Source organism: Salvelinus alpinus, chromosome 5, assembly GCF_045679555.1.
Source record: "Salvelinus alpinus chromosome 5, SLU_Salpinus.1, whole genome shotgun sequence".
Taxonomy (NCBI): domain Eukaryota; kingdom Metazoa; phylum Chordata; class Actinopteri; order Salmoniformes; family Salmonidae; genus Salvelinus; species Salvelinus alpinus.
The window spans coordinates 50442290-50468980 of record NC_092090.1 but is presented as its reverse complement, the minus strand read 5'-3'; the positions used below and the strand labels follow the sequence as shown (position 1 = coordinate 50468980).

Sequence of the window (26691 nt, the reverse complement as noted above, 5' to 3'; positions counted from 1 at the left end):
GTGTTGTCATATGTTACAGGCCAGGGAGTAATCAGACACACGCACGGGACACTGGGGTTGAAGGGAGCAGACATAATAAAAAGGTCCAGCTGCCCCAAACCCCAGAGGACTGATCAGAACCAGTCAGGCAGCCTAACATTTCTTTAACTGCTCTCCTCTCACTCAATTTCTTCCAATCGCTTGCTTATTCATTTCCTGCCATCTCCTCTCTTCGGGCTTCTTTTGCAATCTCCCCCCTTTCCTCCCTCCGAACATGTATAGTCCTCTCCCCTTACACATTCACTCTTCCTCCCCTTCCATCATGTAATCACTAACTAAAATATGTCAGAGAAAATTGCTTAATCGATAAATATATTTTCATATCAATTGGCCTCCTGATACTATTAGACCAATCCAGACTGAGGAAGAGGACTTCTTGATACACAGAGAGAAGATGAATTAACCTCGGCCCTACCCACTTCATATGTATATACCGTATTTTCTGGTCTAGGCCTATCCTATTTAACTATTTCTGTACATATACTATTCTACACTACGTATTCATAAACAGTTGAAGTCTGAAGTTTACATACACCTTAGCCAAATACATGTAAACTCAGTTTTATACAATTCCTGACATTTAATCCAAGTAAAAATTCCCTGTTTTAGGTCAGTTAAGATCAACACTTGATTTTAAGAATGTGAAATGTCAGAATAATAGTAGAGAGAATTATTCATTTCAGCTTTTATTTCTTTCACCACATTCCCAGTGGGTTAGAAGTTTACATACACTCAATTAGTATTTGGTAGCATTGCCTTTAAATTGTTTAACTTGGGTCAAACGTTTTGGGTAGCTTTCCGCAAGCTTCCCACAATAAGTTTGGGGAATTTTGGCCAAATCCTCCTGACAGAGCTGGTGTAACTGAGACAGGTTTGTAGGCCTCCTTGCTCGCACACGCTTTTTCAGTTCTGCCCAAAAATGTTCTATAGGATTGAGGTCAGGGCTTTGTGATGGCCACTCCAATGCCTTGACGTCGTTGTCCTTAAGCCATTTTGCCACAACTTTGGAAGTATGCTTGGGATCATTGTCCATTTGGAAGACCCATTTGCGACCAAGCTTTAACTTCCTGACTGATGTCTTGAGATGTTGCTTCAATATATCCGCATAATTTTCCTGCCTCATGATGCCATCTATTTTGTGAAGTGCACCAGTCCCTCCTGCAGCAAATCACCCCCACAACATGATGCTGCCACCCCCGTTCATCCTTCGGCTTGCAAGCCCCCCTTTTTCCTCCAAACCTAACAATGGTCATTATGGCCAAACAGTTCTATTTTTGTTTCATCAGAACAGAGGACATTTCTCAAAATAGTACGACCTTTGTCCCCATGTGCAGTTGCAAACCGTAGTCTGGCTTTTTTATGGCGGTTTTGGAGCAGTGGCTTCTTCCTTGCTGAGCGGCCTTTCAGGTTATGTTGATATAGGACTCGTTTTACTGTGGATACAGACACTTTTGTACCGGTTTCCTCCAGCATCTTCACAAGGTCCTTTGCTGTTGTTCTGGGATTGATTTGCACTTTTTTTGCACCAAAGTACGTTCATCTCTAGGAGACAGAACGCGTCTCCTTCCTGAGCGGTATGACGGCTGTGTGGTCCCATGGTGTTTATACTTGCGTACTATTGTTTGTACAGATGAACGTGGTACCTTCAGGCATTTGGAAATGGCTCCCAAGGATGAACTTGACTTGTGAAGGTCTACAACTTTTTTTCTGAGGTCTTGGCTGATTTCTTTTGATTTTCCCATGATGTCAAGCAAAGAGGCACTGAGTTTGAAAGGAGGCCTTGAAATACATCCACAGATACACCTCCATTTGACTCAAATTATGTCAATTAGCCTATCAGAAGCTTCTAAAGCCATGACATAATTTTCTGGAATTTTTCAAGCTGTTTAAAAGGCACAGTCAACTTAGTGTATGTAAACTTCTGACCCACTGGAATTGTGATACAGTGATTTATAAGTGAAATAATCTGTCTGTAAACAATTGTTGGAAAAATTACTTGTGTCATGCACAAAGTAGATGTCCTAAGTGACTTGCCAAAACTATAGTTTGTGAACAAGAAGTTTGTGGAGTGGTTGAAAACAAGTTTTAATGACTCCAACCTAAGTGTATGTAAACTTCTGACTTCAACTGTATATACTAGGCAGTGTCAGAGGAAAGCCCATAAAATTGTTAGCGGCTCTAGTCACCAAAGTCATAGACTGTTTTCTCTGCTACCGCACGGCAAGCTGTTCCGGAGCGCCACACTGACTCTGTTCCGGTATCCCCTGTATGTAGCCTCATTGTTATTTTGTGTTACTTTTTATAATTTTTTACTTCAGTTTATTTGGTAAATATTTTCTCAACTCTTCTTGAACTGCACTGTTAGTTAAGGGCTTGTAAGTAAGCATTTCACGGCGCATGGGACAAATAAAGTTTGATTTGAACATCAGTTCATCTTGCTCCAAAAAAAACAGTGAGGAGATGGGAGACAGGACTTGCAGCGCGTCACAAACAGAACCAAGTTCTATTTTATCACCTGGCCACGCAGACGCTCACCGACGCAGGCTAGCAGTGTGGGTGCAATGATTGAATAACATGTATGTGTACATTTATATTGCAGCGCATGCGACACGTCCAGTCTGGTGAGCATTTCAGACCATGAGAAACCAGATTCTCTGGTCTGATGAAACCAAGATTGAACTCTTTGGCCTGAATGCCAAGCGTCATGTCTGGAGGAAACCTGGCACCATCCCTACGGTGAAGCATGGTGGTGGCAGCATCATGATGTGTGAATGTTTTTTAGCGGCAGGGACTGGGAGACTAGTCAGGATCGAGGAAAAACAGAAGGGAGCAAAGTACAGAGTGATCCTTGATGAAAACCTGCTCCAGAGCATTCAGGATCTCAGACTGGGGCGAAGGTTCACATTCCAACAGGACAACGACCCTTAGTACACAGCCAAGAGAATGCAGGAGTGGCTTTGGAAAAGTCTCAATGTCCTGAAGTGGCCCAGCCAGAGCCCGGACTTGAACCTGATCGAACATCTCTGGAAAGACCTGAAAATAGCTGTGCAGCAATGCTCCCCATCCAACCTGACAGAGCTTGAGAATATCTGCAGAGAAGAATGGGAAAAACTCCCCAAATACAGATGTGCCAAGCTTGTAGCGTCATAGCCAAAAATACTTGAGGCTGTAATGGACTGGCAAAGGTGATTCAACAAAGTGCTTCGTAAAGGTCTGAATACTTATGTAAATGTAATATTTCTGTTTTTTTATTTGTAAATCATCTGCAAAAAAAATCTAAAAACCTGTTTTTGCTTTGTCATTATGGAGTATTGTGTGTAGATTGATAAGGGGGGAAATGTTTTAATACATTTTAGAATAAGGCTGTAACCTAACAAAATGTGGAAAAAGTCAAGGGGTCTGAATACTTTCCGAAAGCACTGTATATTTATACTCCAGACTCTAATATTTCTATATTACTTAATACTTTTTAGATTTGTGTGTATTGTTGTGTACTGTTAGGAACACAGGCATTTCGCTACACCCGCTACAACATCTGCTAAATATGTGTATGTAACCTATACAATTTGATTTGCGAAGACATACCCAGGACAGTGTGGGTTATATTGAACTTAGTTCAATATGTTCTCCATAATAAAGTGCTTAGCGTGATGGAGCTATGGGATTCATCAGAATCATCACCACATCACTGTGATTCACTATCCAGTCATAAAATCAAGTACAAACAATATTAAACTGGTGGGGGTGGTGTGATTAACTGAAATTTGAAATACAAAGAAACGGCCTCCCGAGTGGCACAGTGGTTGAAGGTGATTGAGGCAGCACTACAGCCCCGGGTTTGATCCCAGCCTGTGCCAGGTTTGGGGAGGGTTTGGCCAGCCAGGATTTCCTTGTCCCATTGCGCTCTGCGGCTCCTTGTTGCGGGCTGGGTGCCTGGTGTTTCCTCTGACACATTGGTGCAGCTGGCTTCCGGGTGAAGCGAGCAGTGTGTCAAGAAGCAGTGCTTGGCAGGGTCGTGTTTCAGAGGACGCATGGCTCTCGACCTTCGCCTCTCCCGAGTTCTATGGGAGTTGCAGCGATGGGACAAGACTAACTACCAATTGGATATTACACATTTTTAAATGCTAAGAAACATCAGAAAAGAAAATTCAATCACTGGGCCTACTTATAGCCATGGATATGTCAACAATAGACACAATGTCTGTAAATGAGTTACAAGATATGGGGCTCGTAGATTTCATAGTTTTATGATAGTCAATAATCAAGCAAAGCATGACCTGAAACCTCCCTACCCAAAGACAATGGAATAGACCGCAGTTGACATTGACAACTTCACTCTAAGGACAGCAGAATTCACTATAAATAGGAGCAGGCTCATCCGAGGGGCCTTTGTTTTCAGCGAGATATCAAATCTTATCTGGCTGGCATTTGGGAGCCAGTCTGCCGCTGACATTTAGAATTCTGTCACAATTACTGCTGGGTCGCATATCAGAGCACAACATGAGCAACAGCTGTAGAGGCACACTTTTTGCCATTTTGTCAGATGAATTGATTCATGTCAGCAGAACGATACACTGCAGGCAGCTTGTGTGTGTGTGTGTGTGTGTGTGTGTGTGTGTGTGTGTGTGTGTGTGTGTGTGTGTGTGTGTGTGTGTGTGTGTGTGTGTGTGTGTGAAATAGAGACAGAGAAATTGACAGAGAGCGAGAGCGATGCCTGCCATAGCCTAGAGTTGCTTTAAAAAGGAGTTCCCGGCATGTCGGTGAGGTCCTCACACATTCCAGCCCGCAAGGCGGCTGTTCTGACATGTTGTAAGTTAAGGTGTTCGTGGAAACTTGGATGACGAAAAAAAGCACTGGCCAAACCAATTACTGGTGGTCTGACAGGGGGTGGGGGTGTAGCCTAAAAATGCTAACAATCACAGCAAGGCTTACCCAGAAAATGGCTAAAAATAGCCAACATTAACATAAGTAGCCTGAGAAACAAGGTTAATGAAATTGATAAACTTGCACTGATTACATTCATATACTGGCTCTCTGAAATGTACTTAGATAATTCCTTTGATGATATAGTGGTAGCAATATATGGTTATAATGTCGATAGAAGAGACGGGAATGCTAATGGAGGTGATTTTATATATTTATATATCACAAACACTCTACCGGTCCAAAGTTTTAGAACACCTACTTATTCAAGGGTTATTATTTATTTTTTACTATTTTCTAAATTGCATTTAAACTATGAAATAACAAACATGGAATCATGTAGTAACCAAAAAAGTGTAAAATAAATCCAAGTATATTTGAGATTTTTCAAATAGCCACTCTTTGCCTTGATGACAGCTTTGCACACTCTTGGCATTCTCTCAACCAACTTCACGTGAAATGCTTTTCCAACAGTCTTGAAGGAGTTCCCACATTTGTTGGCTGCTTTTCCTTCACTCAACTTATCCCAAACCATCTCAATTGGGTTGAGGTCGGCTGATTGTGGAGACCAGGTCATCTTATGCAGCACTCCATCACTCTCCTTCCTGGTCAATTATAGTCCCTACACAGCCTGGAGGCGTGTTGGGTCATTGTCCTGTTGAAAAACAAATGATAGTCCTACTAAGCCGAAACCTGATGGGATGGTGTACCGCTGCAGAATGCTGTGGTAGCCAGGCTGGTTAAGTATGCCTTGAATTCTAAATAAATCACAGTGTCACCAGCAAAGCACCCCCACACCATATCACCTCCTCCATGCTTTATGGTGGGAAATACACATGTGGAGAGCATCCGTTCACCCACACCGTGTCTTACAAAGACACGGCAGTTGGAACCAAAAATCTTAAATTTGGACTCCAGACCAAACAACACATTTCCACTGGTCTAATGTCCATTGCTCATGTTTCTTGGCCCAAGCAAGTATCTTGTTATTATTGGTGTCCTTTAGTACTGGTTTCTATGCAGCAATTTGACCATAAAGGCCTGATTCCCGCAGTCTCCTCTGAACCATTAATGTTGAGATGTGTCTGTTACTCGTGCTCTGTGAAACATTTATTTGGGCTGCAATTTCTGAGACTGGTAACTCTAATGAACTTATTCTCTGCAGCAGAGGTAACTCTGGGTCTGTCATTCCTGTGGCGGCCCTCATGAGATCCAGTTTCATCATAGCGCTTGATGGTTTTTGCGACTGCTCTTGAAGAAACTTTCAAAGTTTCCCATATTGACTGACCTTCATGTCTTAAAGTAATGATGTACTGTCGTTTCTCTATGCTTTTTTGAGCTGTTCTTGCCATACTACGGACTTGGTCTTTTACCAAATAGGGCTATCTTCTGTATACCCCCCGTACCTTGTTTACAACACAACTGACTGGCTCGCATTAAACACTATTTTAGGCCCAGCCTTTGGAACTTTGGTTTTCCAAGATATGGCTACTATATTATGATCACTACATCCGATGGGTGTGGATACTGCTTTAGAGCAGATTTCTGCAGCATAGTAAAGATGTGATCAATACATGTGGCGCTCCGGTACGGCAGGCGGTACCGGAGCGCCAAGTCTAGGACCAAATGGCTTGTTAACCTTTACCGAACCTCAACCCCGTATCCGGGATCACCCCCCACCCCCCACACACTGATTAGCATAGATAGCATAGCTTCAGAAGTAGATAGTAGCATCTAAATATCATTAAATCACAAGTCCAAGACACCAGATGAAAGATACAGATCTTGTGAATAAAGCCACCATTTCAGATTTTTTAAATGTTTTACAGGGAAGACAAAATATGTAAATCTATTAGCTAAACACGTTAGCAAAATACACCACTATTCTAACTCCATCAGTTTCTTACTCCTTCAGGTGCTATCACCAATTCGGCTCAACTAAGATATTGATATCCACTAACCAAGAAAAAACCTCTTCAGATGACAGTCTGATAACATATTCATGGTATAGGATAGTTTTTGTTAGAAAAAAGTGCATATTTCAGGTAGAAATCACAGTTTACAATTGCACCGACCATCGCAAATCGACTAGAATTACTAGATAGAGCAACGTGTATGACCAATTTACTCATCATAAAACATTTCATAAGAATAGACAAAGCATAGCAATGGAAAGACCCAGATCTTGTGATTCCAGACAATATTTCAGATTTTCTAAGCGTTTTACAGCGAAAACACAATAAATCGATAAGTTAGCATACTACATGTGAAAACGTTACCAGAGCATCGATTCCAGCCAAAGAGCGCTATAACGTAATCACCGCCAAAAGATATTAATTTTTTCACTAACCTTCTCAGAATTCTTCCGATGACACTCCTGTAACATCATTTTACAACATACATATACAGTTTGTTCGAAAAGGTGCATATTTAGCCATACAAAACCGTGGTTACACAATAAAAATACTAGGAAATCAAGCCTCAATATGTCTGACGTCATCTATCAGAGTGATCTAGTTTAATTAAAAGCTAATCATATACTTGACTAAAAAATACAGGGTTGACAGGAATCGAAAGACAAATTAGTTCTTAATGCAACCGCTGATTTACATTTTTAAAATTATCCTTACTTTTCAATACAGGGTTGGCCAAGTGAAGCTATACCAAACAAAATGGCGATGTATGCGTTTAAAATATTTCGACAGAAACACGGTTTATCATATTAAATATTGCTTACTTTGAGCTGATCTTCCATCATATTCTTGGGCAATGTATCCTTTCTATGTTATAAACGTCTTTTGGTCGATAGATGTCCTCTGTCCTTCGAAATGTCCACTAACAACGACCGAGACCGCGAAACGTTCCCAAAGCTAGAAAGTGCACGACAAATAAATTCCTCAGAATCGCACTAAACGGATATAAATTGCTATAAAACGGTTAAAATTAACTACATTATGATGTTTTTAACAACTATAACGACTGAAAACATGACCGGAGAAATATAGCTGGTTAGAAAACGATTTGGAACGAGGCAGGTCCGATGGCCTTCACGCTTGAGGCGCACGTTGAGAAAGGGCGGTCTCTGTACATTTTGGTCATTTATAATGGCTGTGAACGTCCCATCGATTTCATTGAAAACGTGATGACGTACAGACACCCAGAGGAAGACGTAGGCAGTGTCGGTTTCTTCATAGCATTCACTGTGGCCTTATAAACAGACCCCAGATCAGAGGTAAAAATTTCTGAAATCTGAACCCTGTCATGAAAAGTGCTGTAAAAATTGTTCTGTACCACTCAGAGACAAAATTTCAACTCCTATAGAAACTATAGACTGTTTTCTATCCAATAATAACAATAATATGCATATTGTACGATCAAGAATTTAGCACGAGGCAGTTTAATTTGGAGACCCAAATATGCTAATGCGGAACAGCACCCCCTATAGTTGCAAGAAGTTAACAGCTTCTACCCCCAAGCTATAAGACTGCTGAACAATTAATCAAATGGTCACTGGACTGTTTACATTTAACCCCCCCCCCCCCCATTTGTTTTTACATTGCTGCTACTCACTGGTTATTATCTATGCATAGTCACTTTACAACTACCTACATGTACAAATGACCTTGACTAACCTGTGCTTTGACTCGGTACCGGTACCCCTTGTATATATCCTCGTTATTGTTATTGAGTTACTTTTTATTATATTTTTTTCTTTAGTTTATTTGGTAAATAATTTCTTAACTCTTGAACTGCACTGTTGGTTAACAGCTACATTTTGTGAGAGATATGGGGTTTCTCCCGTAAAACCCAGCTCATTGGCTATCTAGCTAGCTATGTTTGACCCCGATTGGTGCTTATTTGACAAAGTCACAGTCGATCAAGTGAAGACCGCCCACATCATCTGTGTGCCATGAAGTCGTCGCTCTCTGACCAAATTTGGTGTCCTATAGGATATACTACACCCCTTATGATATAGTGAAGTCTGATTATGTTCTAGGATCTCTGAGGAATAAATATGAACGTCATTTGACTGGTTGAAACAACGTTCAGGGTTAGATTTTCACAGATTCCTTTCTTTGCAAATTGAACGGGTGGAAATACAAAATCGACATGCATGCTAAATGGACATTTTTAGTTGAGGTCGACCGATTATGATTTTTCAACGCTGATACCGATACCGATTATTGGAGGACCAAATAAAGCCGATACTAATTAAATCGGCCGATTTTTATATATATATATATATATATATATATATATATATATTTGTAATAATGACAATTACAACAATACTGAATGAACACTTATTTTAACATAATATAATACATCAATCAAATCAATTTCATTTTTTCATTTTCATTTTTAGTCATTTAGCAGACGTTCTTATCCAGAGCGACTTACAGTAGAGTGCATACATTTTATTACATTTTTACATACTGAGACAAGGATATCCCTACCGGCCAAACCCTCCCTAACCCGGACGACGCTATGCCAATAGTGCGTCGCCCCACGGACCTCCCGGTTGCGGCCGGCTGCGACAGAGCCTGGGCGTGAACCCAGAGACTCTGGTGGCGCAGCTAGCACTGCGATGCAGTGCCCTAGACCACTGCGCCACCCGGGAGGGAATTTAGTCTCAAATAAATAATGAAACATGTTCAATTTGGTTTAAATAATGCAATAACAAAGTGTTACTTTTAAAGTAAAAGTGCAATATGTGCCATGAAAAAAAGCTAACGTTTAAAATCCTTGCTCATGTAACCGATGTGAAATGGCTAGCTAGGTAGCGGTGGTGCGCGCTAGCAGCCTTTCAGTCGGTGACGTCACTTGCTCTGAGACTTGAAGTAGTGGTTCCCCTTGCTCTACAAGGGCCGCGGCCTTTGTGGAGCGATCGGTAACGATGCTTCGTGGGTGACTGTTGTTGATGTGTGCAGAGGGTCCCTGGTTCGCGTCGGGGCGAGGGGACGCCATAAAGTTAAACTGTTACATTGATGCTGTTGACCCGGATCACTGGTTGCTCCGGAAAAGGAGGAGGTCGAAAGGGGGGTGAATGTAACCGATGTGAAATGGCTAGCTAGGTAGCGGTGGTGCGCGCTAGCAGCCTTTCAGTAGGTGACGTCACTTACTCTGAGACTTGAAGTTGTGGTTCCCCTTGCTCTGCAAGGGCCGCGGCTTTTGTGGAGCGATGGGTAACGATGCTTCGTGGGTGACTGTTGTTGATGTGTGCAGAGGGTTCGGGGCGAGGGGACGGACTAAAGTTAAACTGTTACACTCAGAACATATGAAAGCTGGTGGTTCCTTTTAACATGAGTCTTCAATATTCCCAGGTAAGAAGTTTTAGGTTGTAGTTATTATAGGACTATTTCTCTCTTTACCATTTGTATTTCATATACCTTGGACTATTGGATGTTCTAATAGGTACTTTAGTATTGCCAGCCTAATCTCGGGAGTTGATAGGCTTGAAGTCATAAACAGCGCAATGCTTGAAGCAAAGCAAAGAGCTGCTGGACAGTTATGTTTGAATGAATGCTTAAGAGCCTGCTGCTGCCTACCACCGCTCAGTCAGACTGCTCTATCAAATCATAGACTTAATTATAATATAATAACACACAGAAATAAAACCCTTAGGTCATTAATATGGTCAAATCCGGAAACTATCAATTTGAAAACAAAACGTTTATTCTTTCAGTGAAATACGGAAACGTTCTGTATTTTATCTAACGGGTGGCATCCCTAAGTCTAAATATTGCTGTTACATTGCACAACCTTCAATGTTATGTCATAATTATGTACAATTCTGGCAAATGAATTACGGTCTTTGTTGGGAAGAAATGGTCTTCACACAGTTTGCAACGAGCCAGGCGGCCCAAACTGCTGCATATACCCTGACTCTGCTTGCACAGAACGCAAGTGACACAATTTCCCTAGTTAAAAGAAATTAATGTTAGCAGGCAATATTAACTAAATATGCAGATAAAAAAATATATACTTGTGTATTGATTTTAAGAAAGGCATTGATGTTTATGGTTAGGTACACATTGGTGCAACGACAGTGCTTTTTTCGCGAATGCGCTTGTTAAATCACCCGTTTGGCGAAGTAGGCTGTGATTCGATGATAAATTAACAGGCACCGCATTGATTATATGCAACGCAGGACAAGCTAGATAAACTAGTAATATCATCAACCATGTGTAATTAACTAGTGATTATGTTAAGATTGATTGTTTTTTATAAGATACGTTTAATGCTAGTTAGCACCTTACCGTGGCTCCTTGCTGCACTTGCATAGCAGGTAGTCAACTTGCCACGCAGTCTCCTCGTGGAGAGCAATGTAATCGGCCATAATCGGTGTCCAAAAATGCCGATTAAAATCGGCCAACCTCTACTTTTTAGGATATGAAAAATGATTTTATCTAACAAAACTTCATGTTATCTCTGGGACCCTTTGGATGATAAATCAGAGCAAGATTTCAGAATGTATGTACACATTTCACCTTCAGAGGTGAAAAAAGCGTTTTGTTGTTAGGAGCTCTCCTCAAACAATAGCATGGCATTTCTTCACAGTAATAGCTACTGTAAATTGGAGAGCGCAGTTATATTAACAAGAATTTAAGCTTCAGCCGATATAAGACACTTGTATGTACCGACATTTTTTGTTTCTCTATAATCTGTGATCGTGACACAAGGCGCTGCATGATTTACAACTGTCCCGTACCAGAGGCCCACATGTTATTTTTATTTTTTATTTATTTTTTTATTTCACCTTTATTTAACCAGGTAGGCTAGTTGAGAACAAGTTCTCATTTGCAACTGCGACCTGGCCAAGATAAAGCATAGCAGTGTGAACAGACAACACAGAGTTACACATGGAGTAAACAATAAACAAGTCAATAACATGGTAGAAAAAAAAAGAGAATCTATATACAATGTGTGCAAAAGGCATGAGGTAGGCAATAAATCGAATAATTACAATTTAGCAGATTAACACTGGAGTGATAAATCATCAGATGATCATGTGCAAGAAGAGATACTGGTGTGCAAAAGAGCAGAAAAGTAAATAAATAAAAGCAGTATGGGGGGTGAGGTAGGTAAATTGGGTGGGTAGTTTACAGATGGACTATGTACAGCTGCAGCGATCGGTTAGCTGCTCGGATAGCAGATTTTTAAAGTTGTTGAGGGAGATAAAAGTCTCCAACTTCAGAGATTTTTGTAATTCGTTCCAGTCGCAGGCAGCAGAGAACTGGAAGGAAAGGCGTCCAAATGAGGTTTTGGCTTTAGGGATGATCAGTGAGATACACCTGCTGGAGCGCGTGCTGCGGGTGGGTGTAGCCATCGTGACCAGTGAACTGAGATAAGGCGGCACTTTACCTAGCATAGCCTTGTAGATGACCTGGAGCCAGTGGGTCTGACGACGAACATGTAGCGAGGGCCAGCCGACTAGGGCATACAGGTCGCAGTGGTGGGTCGTATAAGGTGCTTTAGTAACAAAACGAATGGCACTGTGATAAACTGCATCCAGTTTGCTGAGTAGAGTATTGGAAGCTATTTTGTAGATGACATCGCCGAAGTCGAGGATCGGTAGGATAGTCAGTTTTACTAGGGTAAGTTTGGCGGCGTGAGTGAAGGAGGCTTTGTTGCGGAATAGAAAGCCGATTCTTGATTTGATTTTGGATTGGAGATGTTTGATATGAGTCTGGAAGGAGAGTTTGCAGTCTAGCCAGACACCTAGGTACTTATAGATGTCCACATATTCTAGGTCGGAACCGTCCAGGGTGGTGATGCTAGTCGGGCGTGCGGGTGCAGGCAGCGAATGGTTGAAAAGCATGCATTTGGTTTTACTAGCGTTTAAGAGCAGTTGGAGGCCACGGAATGAGTGTTGTATGGCATTGAAGCTCGTTTGGAGGTTAGATAGCACAGTGTCCAAGGAAGGGCCGGAAGTATATAGAATGGTGTCGTCTGCGTAGAGGTGGATCAGGGAATCGCCCGCAGCAAGAGCAACATCATTGATGTATACAGAGAAAAGAGTCGGCCCGAGAATTGAACCCTGTGGTACCCCCATAGAGACTGCCAGAGGACCGGACAACATGCCCTCCGATTTGACACACTGAACTCTGTCTGCAAAGTAGTTGGTGAACCAGGCAAGGCAGTCATTAGAAAAACCGAGGCTACTGAGTCTGCCGATAAGAATATGGTGATTGACAGAGTCGAAAGCCTTGGCCAGGTCGATGAAGACGGCTGCACAGTACTGTCTTTTATCGATGGCGGTTATGATATCGTTTAGTACCTTGAGCGTGGCTGAGGTGCACCCGTGACCGGCTCGGAAACCGGATTGCACAGCGGAGAAGGTACGGTGGGATTCGAGATGGTCAGTGATCTGTTTGTTGACTTGGCTTTCGAAGACCTTAGATAGGCAGGGCAGGATGGATATAGGTCTGTAACAGTTTGGGTCCAGGGTGTCTCCCCCTTTGAAGAGGGGGATGACCGCGGCAGCGTTCCAATCCTTGGGGATCTCAGATGATACGAAGGAGAGGTTGAACAGGCTGGTAATAGGGGGTGCGACAATGGCGGCGGACAGTTTCAGAAATAGGGAGTCCAGATTGTCAAGCCCAGCTGATTTGTATGGGTCCAGGTTTTCCAGCTCTTTCAGAACATCTGCTATCTGGATATGGGTAAAGGAGAAGCTGGGGAGGCTTGGGCGAGTAGCAGCGGGGGGGGCGGGGCTGTTGGCCAAGGTTGGAGTCGCCAGGAGGAAGGCATGGCCAGCCATTGAGAAATGTTTGTTGAAGTTTTCGATTATCACGGACTTATCAGTGGTGACCGTGTTACCTAGCCTCAGTGCAGTGGGCAGCTGGGAGGAGGTGCTCTTGTTTTCCATGGACTTTACAGTATCCCAGAACTTTTTGGAGTTAGAGCTCTTCGATGCTATTGCAGTTCGCCACAGGATGTTTTTGTGCTGGTCGAGGGCAGTCAGGTCTGGAGTGAACCAAGGGCTATATCTGTTCTTGGTTCTGCATTTTTTGAACGGAGCATGCTTGTCTAATATGGTGAGGAAGTAACTTTTAAAGAATGACCAGGCATCCTCAACTGACGGGATGAGGTCAATATCCTTCCAGGGTACCCGGGCCAGGTCGATTAGAAAGGCCTGCTCGCAGAAGTGTTTTAGGGAGCGTTTGACAGTGATGAGGGGTGGTCGTTTGACCGCGGACCCGTGGCGGATACAGGCAATGAGGCAGTGATCGCTGAGATCTTGATTGAAGACAGCAGAGGTGTATTTGGAGGGCAGGTTGGTCAGGATAATGTCTATTAGGGTGCCCATGTTTACAGATTTAGGGTTGTACCTGGTGGGTTCCTTGATGATTTGTGTGAGATTGAGGGCATCAAGCTTGGATTGTAGGACTGCCGGGGTGTTAAGCATATCCCAGTTTAGGTCACCTAACAGAACAAACTCTGAAGCTAGATGGGGAGCGATCAATTCACAGATGGTGTCCAGGGCACAGCTGGGAGCTGAGGGGGGTCGGTAGCAGGCGGCAACAGTGAGAGACTTATTTCTGGAGAGATTAATTTTTAAAATTAGAAGTTCGAACTGTTTTGGCATAGACCTGGAAAGTATGACAGAACTTTGCAGGCTATCTCTGCAGTAGATTGCAACTCCTCCCCCTTTGGCAGTTCTATCTTGACGGAAAGTGTTATAGTTGGGTATGGAAATCCCAGAATTTTTGGTGGCCTTCCTAAGCCAGGATTCGGACACGGCAAGGACATCAGGGTTGGCAGAGTGTGCTAAAGCGGTGAGTAAGGCAAACTTAGGGAGGAGGCTTCTGATGTTGACATGCATGAGGCCAAGGCTTTTTCGATCACAGAAGTCAACAAATGAGGGTGACTGGGGACATGCAGGGCCTGGGTTTACCTCCACATCACCCGAGGAACAGAGGAGTAGTAGGATGAGGGTGCGGCTAAAGGCTATCAAAACTGGTCGCCTAGAGCGTTGGGGACAAAGAATAAAAGGAGCAGATTTATGGGCGTGGTAGAATAGATTCTGGGCATAATGTGCAGACAGGGGTATGGTGGGGCACGGGTACAGCGGAGGCAAGCCCAGGCACTGGGTGATGATAAGAGAGGTTGTATCTCTGGACATGCTGGTCTCAATGGGTGAGGTCACCGCATGTGTGGGGGGTGGGACAAAGGAGGTATCAGAGGTACGGAGAGTGGAACTACGGGGTCCATTGCAAACCAAAACAATGATAATGATAACTAGCCTGAACAACAGTATGCAAGGCATATTGATATTTGAGAGAGACATACAATAAGGCATAAAGTGATTGCAGGTCTTGATTGGGAGAGCTAGCTAAAACAACAGGTAAGATAACAGCAGCTAGTCCACTAACACAGCAACAACAGGTAAAAATGGCGACGACTAGGCAGAGAGGGTCGGATTAACTACACACAGATCCTGAGTTAAAGCACAGAGCCGACAGATAAAACACAAATAAACAGAATGGAGTACCGTGAATTAATGGACAGTCAAGCAGGCATCAGCTATGTAGCCAAGTGATCATAGTGTCCAGGGGGCAGCCGTAGATGGAGCAGGGAGGCCTCCACTAAGCTAGCATGCGGCGTTTAAAGTTAGTAGCCCGGGGGGTGGTCTGCTCAGACGGAGGGGGTCTGCTCAGACGGAGGCCGGTTGAGGGCACAGCGGGTGGGGTATTCGTCTGCAGACCAGACGTGGTCGTGTCGACAGAGAATCCAAGCCGGATGGCGATGGCGAAAGAGAGGTTGTGAATTGTAGAATTGTGTTTGCTAACTGGTGCTAGCTTCGTGGCAGTGGCGCTAGCTGCGCTAGCTGCAAGCTAGCTGTGAGGATCAGAAGTAGTGGCTCAGGGATTACGGCAGGAATCCGGCGTTGTTGTCGAGAGACAGTCCGATGCTGGTAAATTGGTGAGTAATATCCAGGCTAATAACAGGGCTGGTGTCTGTGCAGAAGGTAAAAGCTGCTAGCAGCGGCAAAAAATGGCTAAATTAGCTTGTAGCTGATTAGCTGGTTAGCTACTGGGGGTTCTTGAAAGTGTTCCAAAGTTAAAAAAATTATAGCGAAAAGAGTCCAGTCCAATTGGCAAAAGAGGTATTGTAGCCCAAGAATTCGCTGGTAGACCTCTTCGGCTAGCCGGCAGATGGGCCTAGCTCGAGGCTAGCTCAAGGCTAACTGGTGCTTGCTTCGGGACAGAGGTGTTAGCCAGTAGTAGCCACTCGGTTGCAGCTAGCTAGCTGTGATGATACGGTGTAATTGTCCAGAGCTTGCGTCAGGAATCCGGTGATGTGGTAGAGAAAAAGCAGTCCTATATGCTCTGGGTTGATATCGCGCTTGCAGACTGGCAGGTATTGGCCCGAGCTGAAGCTGGCTGTGTCCGAGTTAAGGGTGAAGACCGCAGCAGTGGCTAACTGACTACTAGCTAGTTATCTGGCTAGCTTCTGATTGGGGTTACGGTTCTGAAGTATAAAAAATAGCAGATGCGTACCACATTGGGTGAGGCGGAATGTAGGAATGTATATTCAGTTCCTAGATGGAAAGTGAAATTAAAATATATACGAAATGTATACGAAAAATATGAGGACTATTTACACGGGACAAGACACGGGACAAGACAAACACACGTCCGACTGCTACGCCATCTTGGATTTACGCTCAATCATGTATTGATCACATCTTTACTAATCCTTCAGAAATTTCCTCTAAAGCAGTATCCACGCCCATTGGATGTAGTGATCATAATATAGTAGCCATATCTTGGGAAACCAAAGTTCCAAAGGCTGGGCCTAAAATAGTGCATAACATATCATACAAGAGGTTCTGTGGTGAATCAAGGTTGAAAGAATATTTACTGGTCTGTTGTGTATAATGAGGAGCAACCAGACGCCACACTTGACGCTTCTTCCAGGTACTAATGAGTATGCACCCATTAAGAAAATGACTCTAAAAACTGCTAAATCCCTGTGGATTGATCAAGAATTAAAAAATTGTATTGTTGAGAGGAGCGAGGGAAAAGGAATGGCAAATAAGTCTGGCTGGAGAAATCATGTGACTAAACGGAACAAAAAAAAGAAACTGTACTATGAAACAAAAATAAATGATATGAAGAATGATAGTAAAAACTTGAGCACCTTAAATGAAATTTGGTCAAAAAAAAGCTAATTAAGCTCCAGCCATTGAGGCTGATGGCTCATTAATTTCAAAATCCTTCGATATTGCCAACTACTTTAATTACTTTTTCCATTGGCAAGATGAGCAAATTTAGGCATGACATGCGAACAAACTCTGAACCTTCACATTCATGCATTACCGACCAAATTATGAAAGAAAAGTATTGTTTAACAAATGATCAAAGCTTGATCATTAGTTGATTATTTGATCAGCTGTGTAGTGCTTCGGAGAAAAACACAAATGTGCACCCCTTGGGGTCCAGAGGACAGAGTTTGGGAAACACTGCTGTAGGCTTTGATTAAAGAGATGGAAAATACGAGTGCTGCTCAGAATTAAGATTCAAAGATGTCTGCAGAAACAATGGGGTGTCAGCTATGACATGGTACCTTGAGTTTGAAAAAATATATTTTGGTTATTGAACGACAGTAAGTGGATTTACACTCGATAACTGAATTACATGATGGGTCCCTGATCTGTACTACACAGAAATGCATAATTATGGATATGAATGTCATTCTCCTGATGTTTCACAAGTTTGGACAAGTTTGGATATCACAGCGCAGCGGACCAGAGCACAGTAGTTTTTGCCCTAGCAATGTTTTTTTGCCCCAGTACAATACAGCACAACAGAGCAGTGTAGAGTACAATGCAGAATAGTAAAGTAGGGTTCAGTACAATCTACTGTACAGTACAATCTACTGTACAGTACAATCTACTGTGCTCTACTCACTCAATTGTCCTATCCTGTACTAACTTGTGAAACATACAGTACCATTCAAAAGATTGGACACACCTACTCATTCAAGGGTTTCTTTATTTTTTACTATTTTCTACATTGAATAATAATAGTGAAGACATCAAAACTATGAAATAACACATATGGAATCATGTAGTAACCAAAAAAGTGTTAAACAAATCCAAATGTATTTTAATATTTGAGATTCTTCAAAGTAGCCATCCTTTGCCTTGATGACAGCTTTGCACACTCTTAGCATTGGCATTCTCTCAACCAGCTTCATGAGGTAGTCACCTGGAATCAATTTCAATTAACAGGCGTGCTTTGTTGAAAGTTCATTTGTGGAATTTCTTTCCTTCTAATGTCTTTGAGCCAATCAGTTGTGTTGTGACAAAATAGGGGTGGTATACAGAAGATAGCCCTATTTGGTAAAAGACCAAGTCCATATTACGGCAAGAACAGCTCAAATAAGCAAAGAGAAATGACAGTCCATCATTACTTTAAGACATGAAGGTCAGTCAATGCGGAAAATTTCAAGATGTTTGAAAGGTTCTTCTAGTGCAAGAAATATCAAGTTCTATGATGATGAAACTGGGTCTCAGGAGGACCGCCACAGGCACAGGCTACCACAGCACTCTGCAGCGATACGCCATCCCATCTGATTTGCGCTTAGCAGGTCTATCATTTCTTTTTCAAAAGGACTTTGACCCAAAACTTTGACTCCAGGCTGTGTAAGGGCTATTTGACCAAGGAAGGAGAGTGATCGAGTGCTGCATCAGATGACCTGGCCTCCACAATCACCCAACCTCAACCCAATTGAGATGGTTTGGGATGAGTTGACCGAAGGAAAAGCAGCCAACAAGTGCTCAGCATATGCGGGAACTCCTTCAAGACTGTTGGAAAAGCATTCCAGGTGAAGCTGGTTGAGCATGAAAATGGCGCCGACAGAGAGGGCCGCCTCAATTCTAGTCCTTAGGAACCTAACGCATCACTGGGGGCAAACTACCTGCCCTCCAGGGCACCTACAGCACCCGATGTCACAGGAAGGCCAAAAATATCATCAAGGACAACAACCACCCGAGCCAATGACTGTTCACCCCGCTACCATCCAGAAGACGAAGTCAGTACAGGTGCATCAACTCTGGGACCGAGAGACTGAAAAACAGCTTCCATCTCAAGGCCAACAGACATCACTAGCACAGAGAGGCTTGCCTACATACAGACTTGAAATCATTGGCCACTTTATTAAATGGAACACTAATCACTTTAATAATGCCATTTTAATAATGTTTACATATCTTGCATTACTCATCTCATGTATATACTGTATTCTATCCTATCTATTCAGTCCCTCCAGGATTCCACGATTCTGCAATCGCATAATTCAATGCATAATCAACCAATCAGCGCATATTACGCCAGAGCTCGCAATTTTGACCAATCAACGCACTTTTAGCGCATAAAAGGGTCCAATCAAAAGTGGGTTCATAATGTTGACCAATTACTGCACTGTTACTGTGGAAAATGGCCCAATCCAATCACACGTCAAAAGTTTTTTCCCCCCTGGCCTGTCAGCGTATTCACGTGCGAGATGATGGCTGATTGTTGATGGCTGATAGGCAGTATAATGAACAGAAATCATTTGCCAACAAAAATAACAGCTAACAAAAAAAACAGCTATGTTTTACATGAAATTGGGGGGAAATTGTTTTGTACTCTGTGCAACGTTGTGCTGGGTCACAAGAGAAAGTTTCTAATTGTTTTTGTATTATGTATTCTGCATAAAATCATCCTAAAACTGAGCACAATACTTGTTATTGGTTTATATGAAATTAACATCACAAAATGTATCGCAGATTTTCAGAAAAGCTGCCGCAAAATCAAGAATTTTGGGCCACAGAAATCACAATTTTTTTATTAATTTTTTTATTGCAAAATCCTGGAGGGACTGTCTATTGCATCTTAGCCTATGCCGTTCTGACATTGCGCATCCATATATTTATATATTCTTATTCCATTCCTTTACTTAGATTTGTGTGTATTAGGTATTTGTTGTGGAATTGTTAGATATTACTTACTAGATATTGCTGCACTGTCAGAACTAGAAGCACAAGCATTTCACTACACTCGCAAAAACATTTTCTAACCATGTGTATGTGACCAATAATATTTGATAATGCCCAAGAGTGTGCAAAGCTGTCACCAAGTCAAAGAGTGCCTACTTTGAAGTATCTAAAATAAACTTTTTTGGTTACTACATGATTCCATATGCGTTACTTCATAGTTTTGATGTCTTCACTATTATTCTACAATGTAGAAAATCTAAAAAATTATGACAAACCCTTGAATGAGTAGGTGTGTCCAAACTTGACTGGTACTATTTGGTCCAGTACGGTCTGTCTGTGGATGTTAAAAATGTGATTTTCCTGTGTCTTATATATATTTCCACAATATGTAATTGGAATAATAGTGTGAAATTGTGAAAATTATGATCATGCCCTTTTAGTGCAAGAGCTGTTTGAAAATACCTTTTTTTGTGGGATGGAGTTTTGGAATGCCTGGAGACAATCACCAGACAGTATAAGTAAATAGACCAATAATAAAGAGCTAAACCGCTCTGCCAATAACAGCTAGTTTTCAGGTTCCATATCCCTCCCATTAGGCTCGTCCAATTAGGCCCCTCACTCAGACCAGTCCCAGACAGTCCTAGGCAAAATTCTTGCTTGAGAAATGGATCTTTGCTTAGAAGCTATTTTTGTTTCTTTTTGACCATTTTAATTGAAAACAATCACAGTAAGATACTTAATTGTTACCCATAAATTTGATATTGACAAGAACGGCTACATCGGACCTTTAACATCAAAGCTAGGGTGGACTGACCAAATTTCAACTACTTCCATGGACGTCCGATGTCGATCGGTGCTCAGTGGGTGAGGATGCTGGTTACAGTAAATGGAAAGAGAGGGGGCTCATGGGTAGCTGTCAGTAAGAGCTAGAGCTCCATTAACTTGAGAGAGAAGCAGAGAGAGAGATGGATGGGCGGTCCAAAATAACTTGTAACACTCTTGGTTTAACCACCAGATGACAGAAAGAGAAAGAAAACAGTTATGAGCGGCAGGTAGCCTAGGGGTTAGAGCGTGGGACAAGTAAACGAAAGGTTGCAAGATCGAATCCCCGAGCTGACAAGGTAAAAATCTGTCGTTCTGCCCCTGAACAAGGCAGTTAACAAACTGTTCCTAGGCCGTCATTGAAAATAATAATGTTCTTAACTGACTTGTCTAGTAAAATAAAAAATAAATTAAACAATATGCCAGTGGAAGCAGGTGACCCAACTGTGGTTTGTGACAATTATGACTTCATAGTGTAGCCAATTCAGTTGCAGAAATAATTTTTTTGTAATTAGGTTACTAATTTGGGAACAGAATTAGGGCTGGGTGGTATGCAGATTTTTATATCGTCAATCTGGGATTGGGAGTCTACCAGAATGCTAACAAAATTAGCACAAGTAATAGCAAATTTCCATAGAGGCTGCTAGCTAAATATGCTAATGAGCGAGACTAAAATAAACAAATTGCAAAGAGACAATTCAGCTCATAAAGTTATACATATACAGTGGGGAGAACAAGTATTTGATACACTGCCGATTTTGCAGGTTTTCCTACTTACAAAGCATGTAGAGGTCTGTAATTTTTATCATAGGAAACATTTATCATGTATTTTCTGGTTTCTGTTGACTCCAACATGGCGGCTAATTTGACTATTGTTCTGAGCTCTGTCTCAGATTATTGCATGGTTTATTTTTCCGTAAAGTTTTTTTGAAATCTGACACAGCGGTTGCATTAAGGAGAGGTATATCTATAATTCCATGTGTATAACTTGTATTATCATCTACATTTATGATGAGTATTTCTGTTGAAACGATGTGGCTATGCAAAATCACTTGATGTTTTTGCAACTAGTGAATCTAACGCGCCAATGTAAACTCAGATTTTTTTATATAAATATGAACTTTATCAAACAAAACATGCATGTATTGTGTAACATGAAGTCCTATGAGTGTCAGCTGATGAAGATAATCAAAGGTTAGTGATTAATTTTATCTCTATTTCTGGTTTTTGTTAAAGCTATCTTTCGCTGGAAAAATAGCTGTGCTTATTGTGGTTTTGTGGTGACCTAACATAATCGTTTGTAGTGCTTCGATGAAAATCCTATTTGAAATGGGACACTGTGGTGGGATTAACAACAAGTTTACCTTTAAAATGATATAAGACACATGAATGTCTGAGGAATTTTAATTATGAGATTTATGTTTTTTTAATTTGGCGCCCTGCACTGTCACTGGCTGTTGTCATATCATCCCGGTGACGGGATTGCAGCCATAAGAAGTTAACTGCACCTGTTTGAACTCGTTACCTGTATACAAGACACCTGTCCACACACTCAATCAAACAGACTCCAACCTCTCCACAATGGCCAAGACCAGAGAGCTGTGTAAGGACATCAGGGATAAAATTGTAGACCTACACAAGGCTGGGATGGGCTACAGGACAATAGGCAAGCAGCTTGGTGAGAAGGCAACAACTGTTGGCGCAATTATTAGAAAATGGAAGAACTTCAAGATGACGGTCAATCACCCTTGGTCTGGGGCTCCATGCAAGACCTCACCTCGTGGGGCATCAATGATCATGAGGAAGGTGAGGGATCAGCCCAGAACTACACGGCAGGATCTGGTCAATGACCTGAAGAGAGCTGGGACCACAGTCTCAAAGAAAACCATTAGTAACACACTACGCCGTCATGGATTAAAATCCTGCAGCGCACGCAAGGTCCCCCTGCTCAAGCCAGCGCATGTCCAGGCCCATCTGAAGTTTGCCAATGACCATCTGGATGATCCAGAGGAGGAATGGGAGAAGGTCATGTGGTCTGATGAGACAAAAATAGAGCTTTTTGGTCTTAACTCCACTCGCCGTGTTTGGAGGAAGAAGAAGGATGAGTACAACCCCAAGAACACCATCCCAACCGTGAAGCATGGAGGTGGAAACATCATTTTTTGGGGATGCTTTTCTGCAAAGGGGACAGGACGACTGCACCGTATTGAGGGGAGGGTGGATGGGTCCATGTATCGCGAGATCTTGTCCAACAACCTCCTTCCCTCAGTAAGAGCATTGAAGATGGGTCGTGGCTGGGTCTTCCAGCATGACAACGACCCGAAACACACAGCCAGGGAAACTAAGGAGTGGCTCCGTAAGAAGCATCTCAACGTCCTGGAGTGGCCTAGCCAGTCTCCAGACCTGAACCCAATAGAAAATCTTTGGAGGGAGCTGAAAGTCCGTATTGTCCGTATTGATAGTTGATACAATATTTCAAGTTCGTTGCAGACAGGCCATGCATAGCCAATGTGATTTATCAAATATGTATTCTTATCAAGATATGTTCAACCTGCAGGCTGCAATTTTTACATAGTTGGCAATGGCAATATTTTTGTATCATTTTCATGTAGATTTAGATAGAATTTAGATTAACCACATGATAATGATTTTTGAGATACAAAGACTATAATAAATTAAAATGTTCCATGAAAATGTGCATACGAAAATAATAATTTAAACGCACATCAGTAGAAATGGTAAGACAAATTGGCACTCCCCCTGGTGCAGCCTATTTCCACACAGTAACGGCAGAATCTGCAAAGGTCGGCAGCAGCGGGAGGGAGTTGTTTTCTTCTGGTTAGGCTATCTCTGGCTCCCTTGAGTCATTTCTGTGTCTTAATTATTTAATCAAACAGCATGCTTAAGCATCAGACAATCTCAGTACATATAGTTTATTTCCTTAAAACACAGGGTGTGGCTATATGTTAAAATACAGCTTTGAACATTTCGACCAATCGATTGGTTGAAAGAAAAGACGACTCGCAGTCTACACATTTTTTGTAGTCGGGGACAGCTCTACCTAAACCTCAACTAAATATTGTAATGAATAATGTGGCAATTGAGCAAGTTGATACTAAACTGCTTGGTGTAACCCTACATTGTAAACTGACATGGTCAAAACATATTGATGAAAAGGTAGCTAAGATGGGGGGGGGGGGGAGGTCTGGCCGTGATAAAGCACTGCTCTGCTTTCTTGACATCACAATCAACAAAACAAGTCCTACAGGCCCTAGTTTTATCAGACCTGGACTACTGCCCAGTCATACTGCCACAAAGAAAGGCAAACAACAGCTGTCCCAGAACAGAGCAGCACGGCTGCCCCTTAAATGTACACGAAGAGCTAACATCGATGACATGCATGTAAAGCTCTCCTGGCCCCAAAGCAGAGGAGAGATTGACTGCATCACTGCTTGACTTTGTGAGTGGTATTGACATGTTGAACACTTAACACACAGTTCAGACACCCATACATAACCCACAACACATGGTCTCTTCACAGTCACCAAGTCCATAACAGACTCTGGGAAACACACAGAACTACATAGAGCCATGACAACATGGAACTCTTTCACATTAAGTAACTCAAGCAAGCAGTAAAATCAGATTTTTTTAAAACAGATAAAACAACACCTCATGGCACAACGTGGGCTGTGACACACACACATTGTAATATTGGTGTATTGTACATTTGTAATAATAGAGTAATAATGTAATAAATGTCTTGCATGATGAATTTTTTATTTTTAGGATGTAGGCTGTTATGTTTCGTCGTGATGTAGGCCTACTTGTTTTAATCCTGTTTGGACCACAGGAACAGTAGCTGCCGCCTTGGCAGCAGCTAATGAGGATCCTAATAAATATAAATACATTATGTTCTGTATAAGGTTAAATATGATACATTCTAAACATGTCCATCATTCAGACATCCACAGTCATATGATCGGTATGCGGCTGATTGCACGTGTAGAAGGTATAAGCACTAGTTATCCCCACAATTATTCTGTCTAAATTTATGCAAAACATTAACTTTTGTTGTTATGAAACTCATGCGTATTTCAAAGCAATGGACTAGAATTGAGGGCTGAAAGAAAGAAAAAACGACACGGTTGTTTGGATATCATAACATTCACTCATCGAATCATCCTCCCGCAGACGGATATTAAACAGTGGACCCAAGATACGAGGACATTTTTTACAAGATGACATGTTAAAATGCAACTTACCTTGACTGCGAAGAAAGAAAGTTATCATGCTACACAGCACCACAGAGACCTGCATCTTTGATTCCCTTCTCTCGCTCGCTCTCGGTCAGTCTTTTTCTTTCTTATTTGCTGCAAATATTTCGGTATTATCGAAATATCAAAGAAGAGCCTTCAAATCAACAAAGACTAGACTCATAACTATATTCATAGCATGGCTGTATTTTGGTATTTAGTCCCCGCTGATACGACGAGCCAAAGTTAAAGTTTCGCTCTGCGCCCTGGAACACACGGTCTTCAACATGTTGTGCTGTGCTCTAGATCCGATACTGGAGTGATCAAAAGGAGCAGTGGACTGTACCAAACGCAACAAGGGGGAGGTTCGGCTAGAAAGCGCACCGTTTCGACAAGAAACAGACAAGCTAGTTCAATTTACTTTGATATAAGATATGCTTTCACATTAGCAACAGTATTTCGGTTTCTGAGTCCTCCTAAATGTAACTGTGTTCCCTAAGCGGAACACTATATTGTTGCAAATCAACCCAGTGATTTGTAGTTTGCGTTGCCCTTGGTTTCTCCTCGGTGTGTCATTTCTAAAGTTACAATGTATTTTTAAAGGTTGGCGGTCAGCAAATCAAAGGGTGCTTTCAAGTAACCTAGAAAGGAACTGGACGCATGAGTAGCCTAACAGTGCGCCCCATTTGCAGCACATGTTTCTCTCGGTTGAAAATGCAGACGAAAACTTGAGGCTATGGGAAATCTGGTCAGCTGCCTCTTCGATGTTGCCAAAAGGATTGCAACCCCAAAATGGTCAGGAACCGGTAGGCTCTAGGAAGTTTGGAAGTCATATGCAGCGTGCTGCAATACCACGCACACAATGTTTAGTTTGAATGGAACTTAGCAGTTCACCCCGAAAGGCAAAAGCAGCATGCTTTGGCTATAAAACTCAACTCCATGGTTAAGGAAGTTTACATGAACTCTTGAGTCGAGCAGTGGCGAGGGTTTGTGGAATTCATATGGAGCCAGATAGCTGCCAAAAGGTTGAACGTACATATCGTTAGGATCATAAGAAAAGCCAGGCATGAAACGTTAAATTAGATCTGTAAAATGTACAAACCCTAAGTTATGAACATTTACACGTTAAATTCTTACATCTCCCTTTACTCAGTTACAGATCTTTTTTTATATTTATTTGTCGTTTATTTAACTAGGCAAGTCAGTTAAGAACAAATTCTTATTTACAATGACGGACTACCCCAGCCAAACCCTCCCCTAACCTGGACAATTGTGCGCTGCCTTATGGGACTCCCGGTCACGGCCAGATGTGATACAGCCCGGGATCAAACCTGGGTCTGTAGTGACGCCTCTAGCACTGCAATGCGGTGCCTTAGACCGCTGCACCACTCGATCCCCAAACTATGTACAAACTTTTGTCAGGAATGTGGTGTAACCGATGTGAAATGGCTAGCTAGTTAGCGGTGGTGCGCGCTAATAGCGTTTCAATCGGTGACGTCACTCGCTTTGAGACCTTGAAGCTGCGGAAAAGGAGGAGGTCAAAAGGGGAGTGAGTGTGGCCGATGTGAAATGGCTAGCTAGTTAGCGGTGGTGGGCGCTAATAGTGTTTCAATCGGTGACGTCACTCGCTCTGAGACCTAGAAGTAGTTGTTCCCCTTG

At 42.3% G+C, this 26691-nt stretch overlaps 1 protein-coding gene across 3 annotated transcripts in view; it reads right to left on the bottom strand.

Moving 5' to 3' along the window:
* Window positions 1-25334, bottom strand: part of LOC139576298 (low-density lipoprotein receptor-related protein 4-like) — a 234579-nt gene extending 209245 nt beyond the window's left edge. For all 3 annotated transcript variants that reach the window (XM_071402240.1, XM_071402241.1, XM_071402242.1), the window contains exon 1: window positions 25042-25334. In XM_071402240.1, the coding sequence (XP_071258341.1) occupies window positions 25042-25096 (55 nt within the window). In that variant the 5' untranslated portion in view covers window positions 25097-25334. The remainder of the gene's footprint in view (window positions 1-25041) is intronic.
* Between the last annotated feature and the right edge of the window lie 1357 nt (window positions 25335-26691).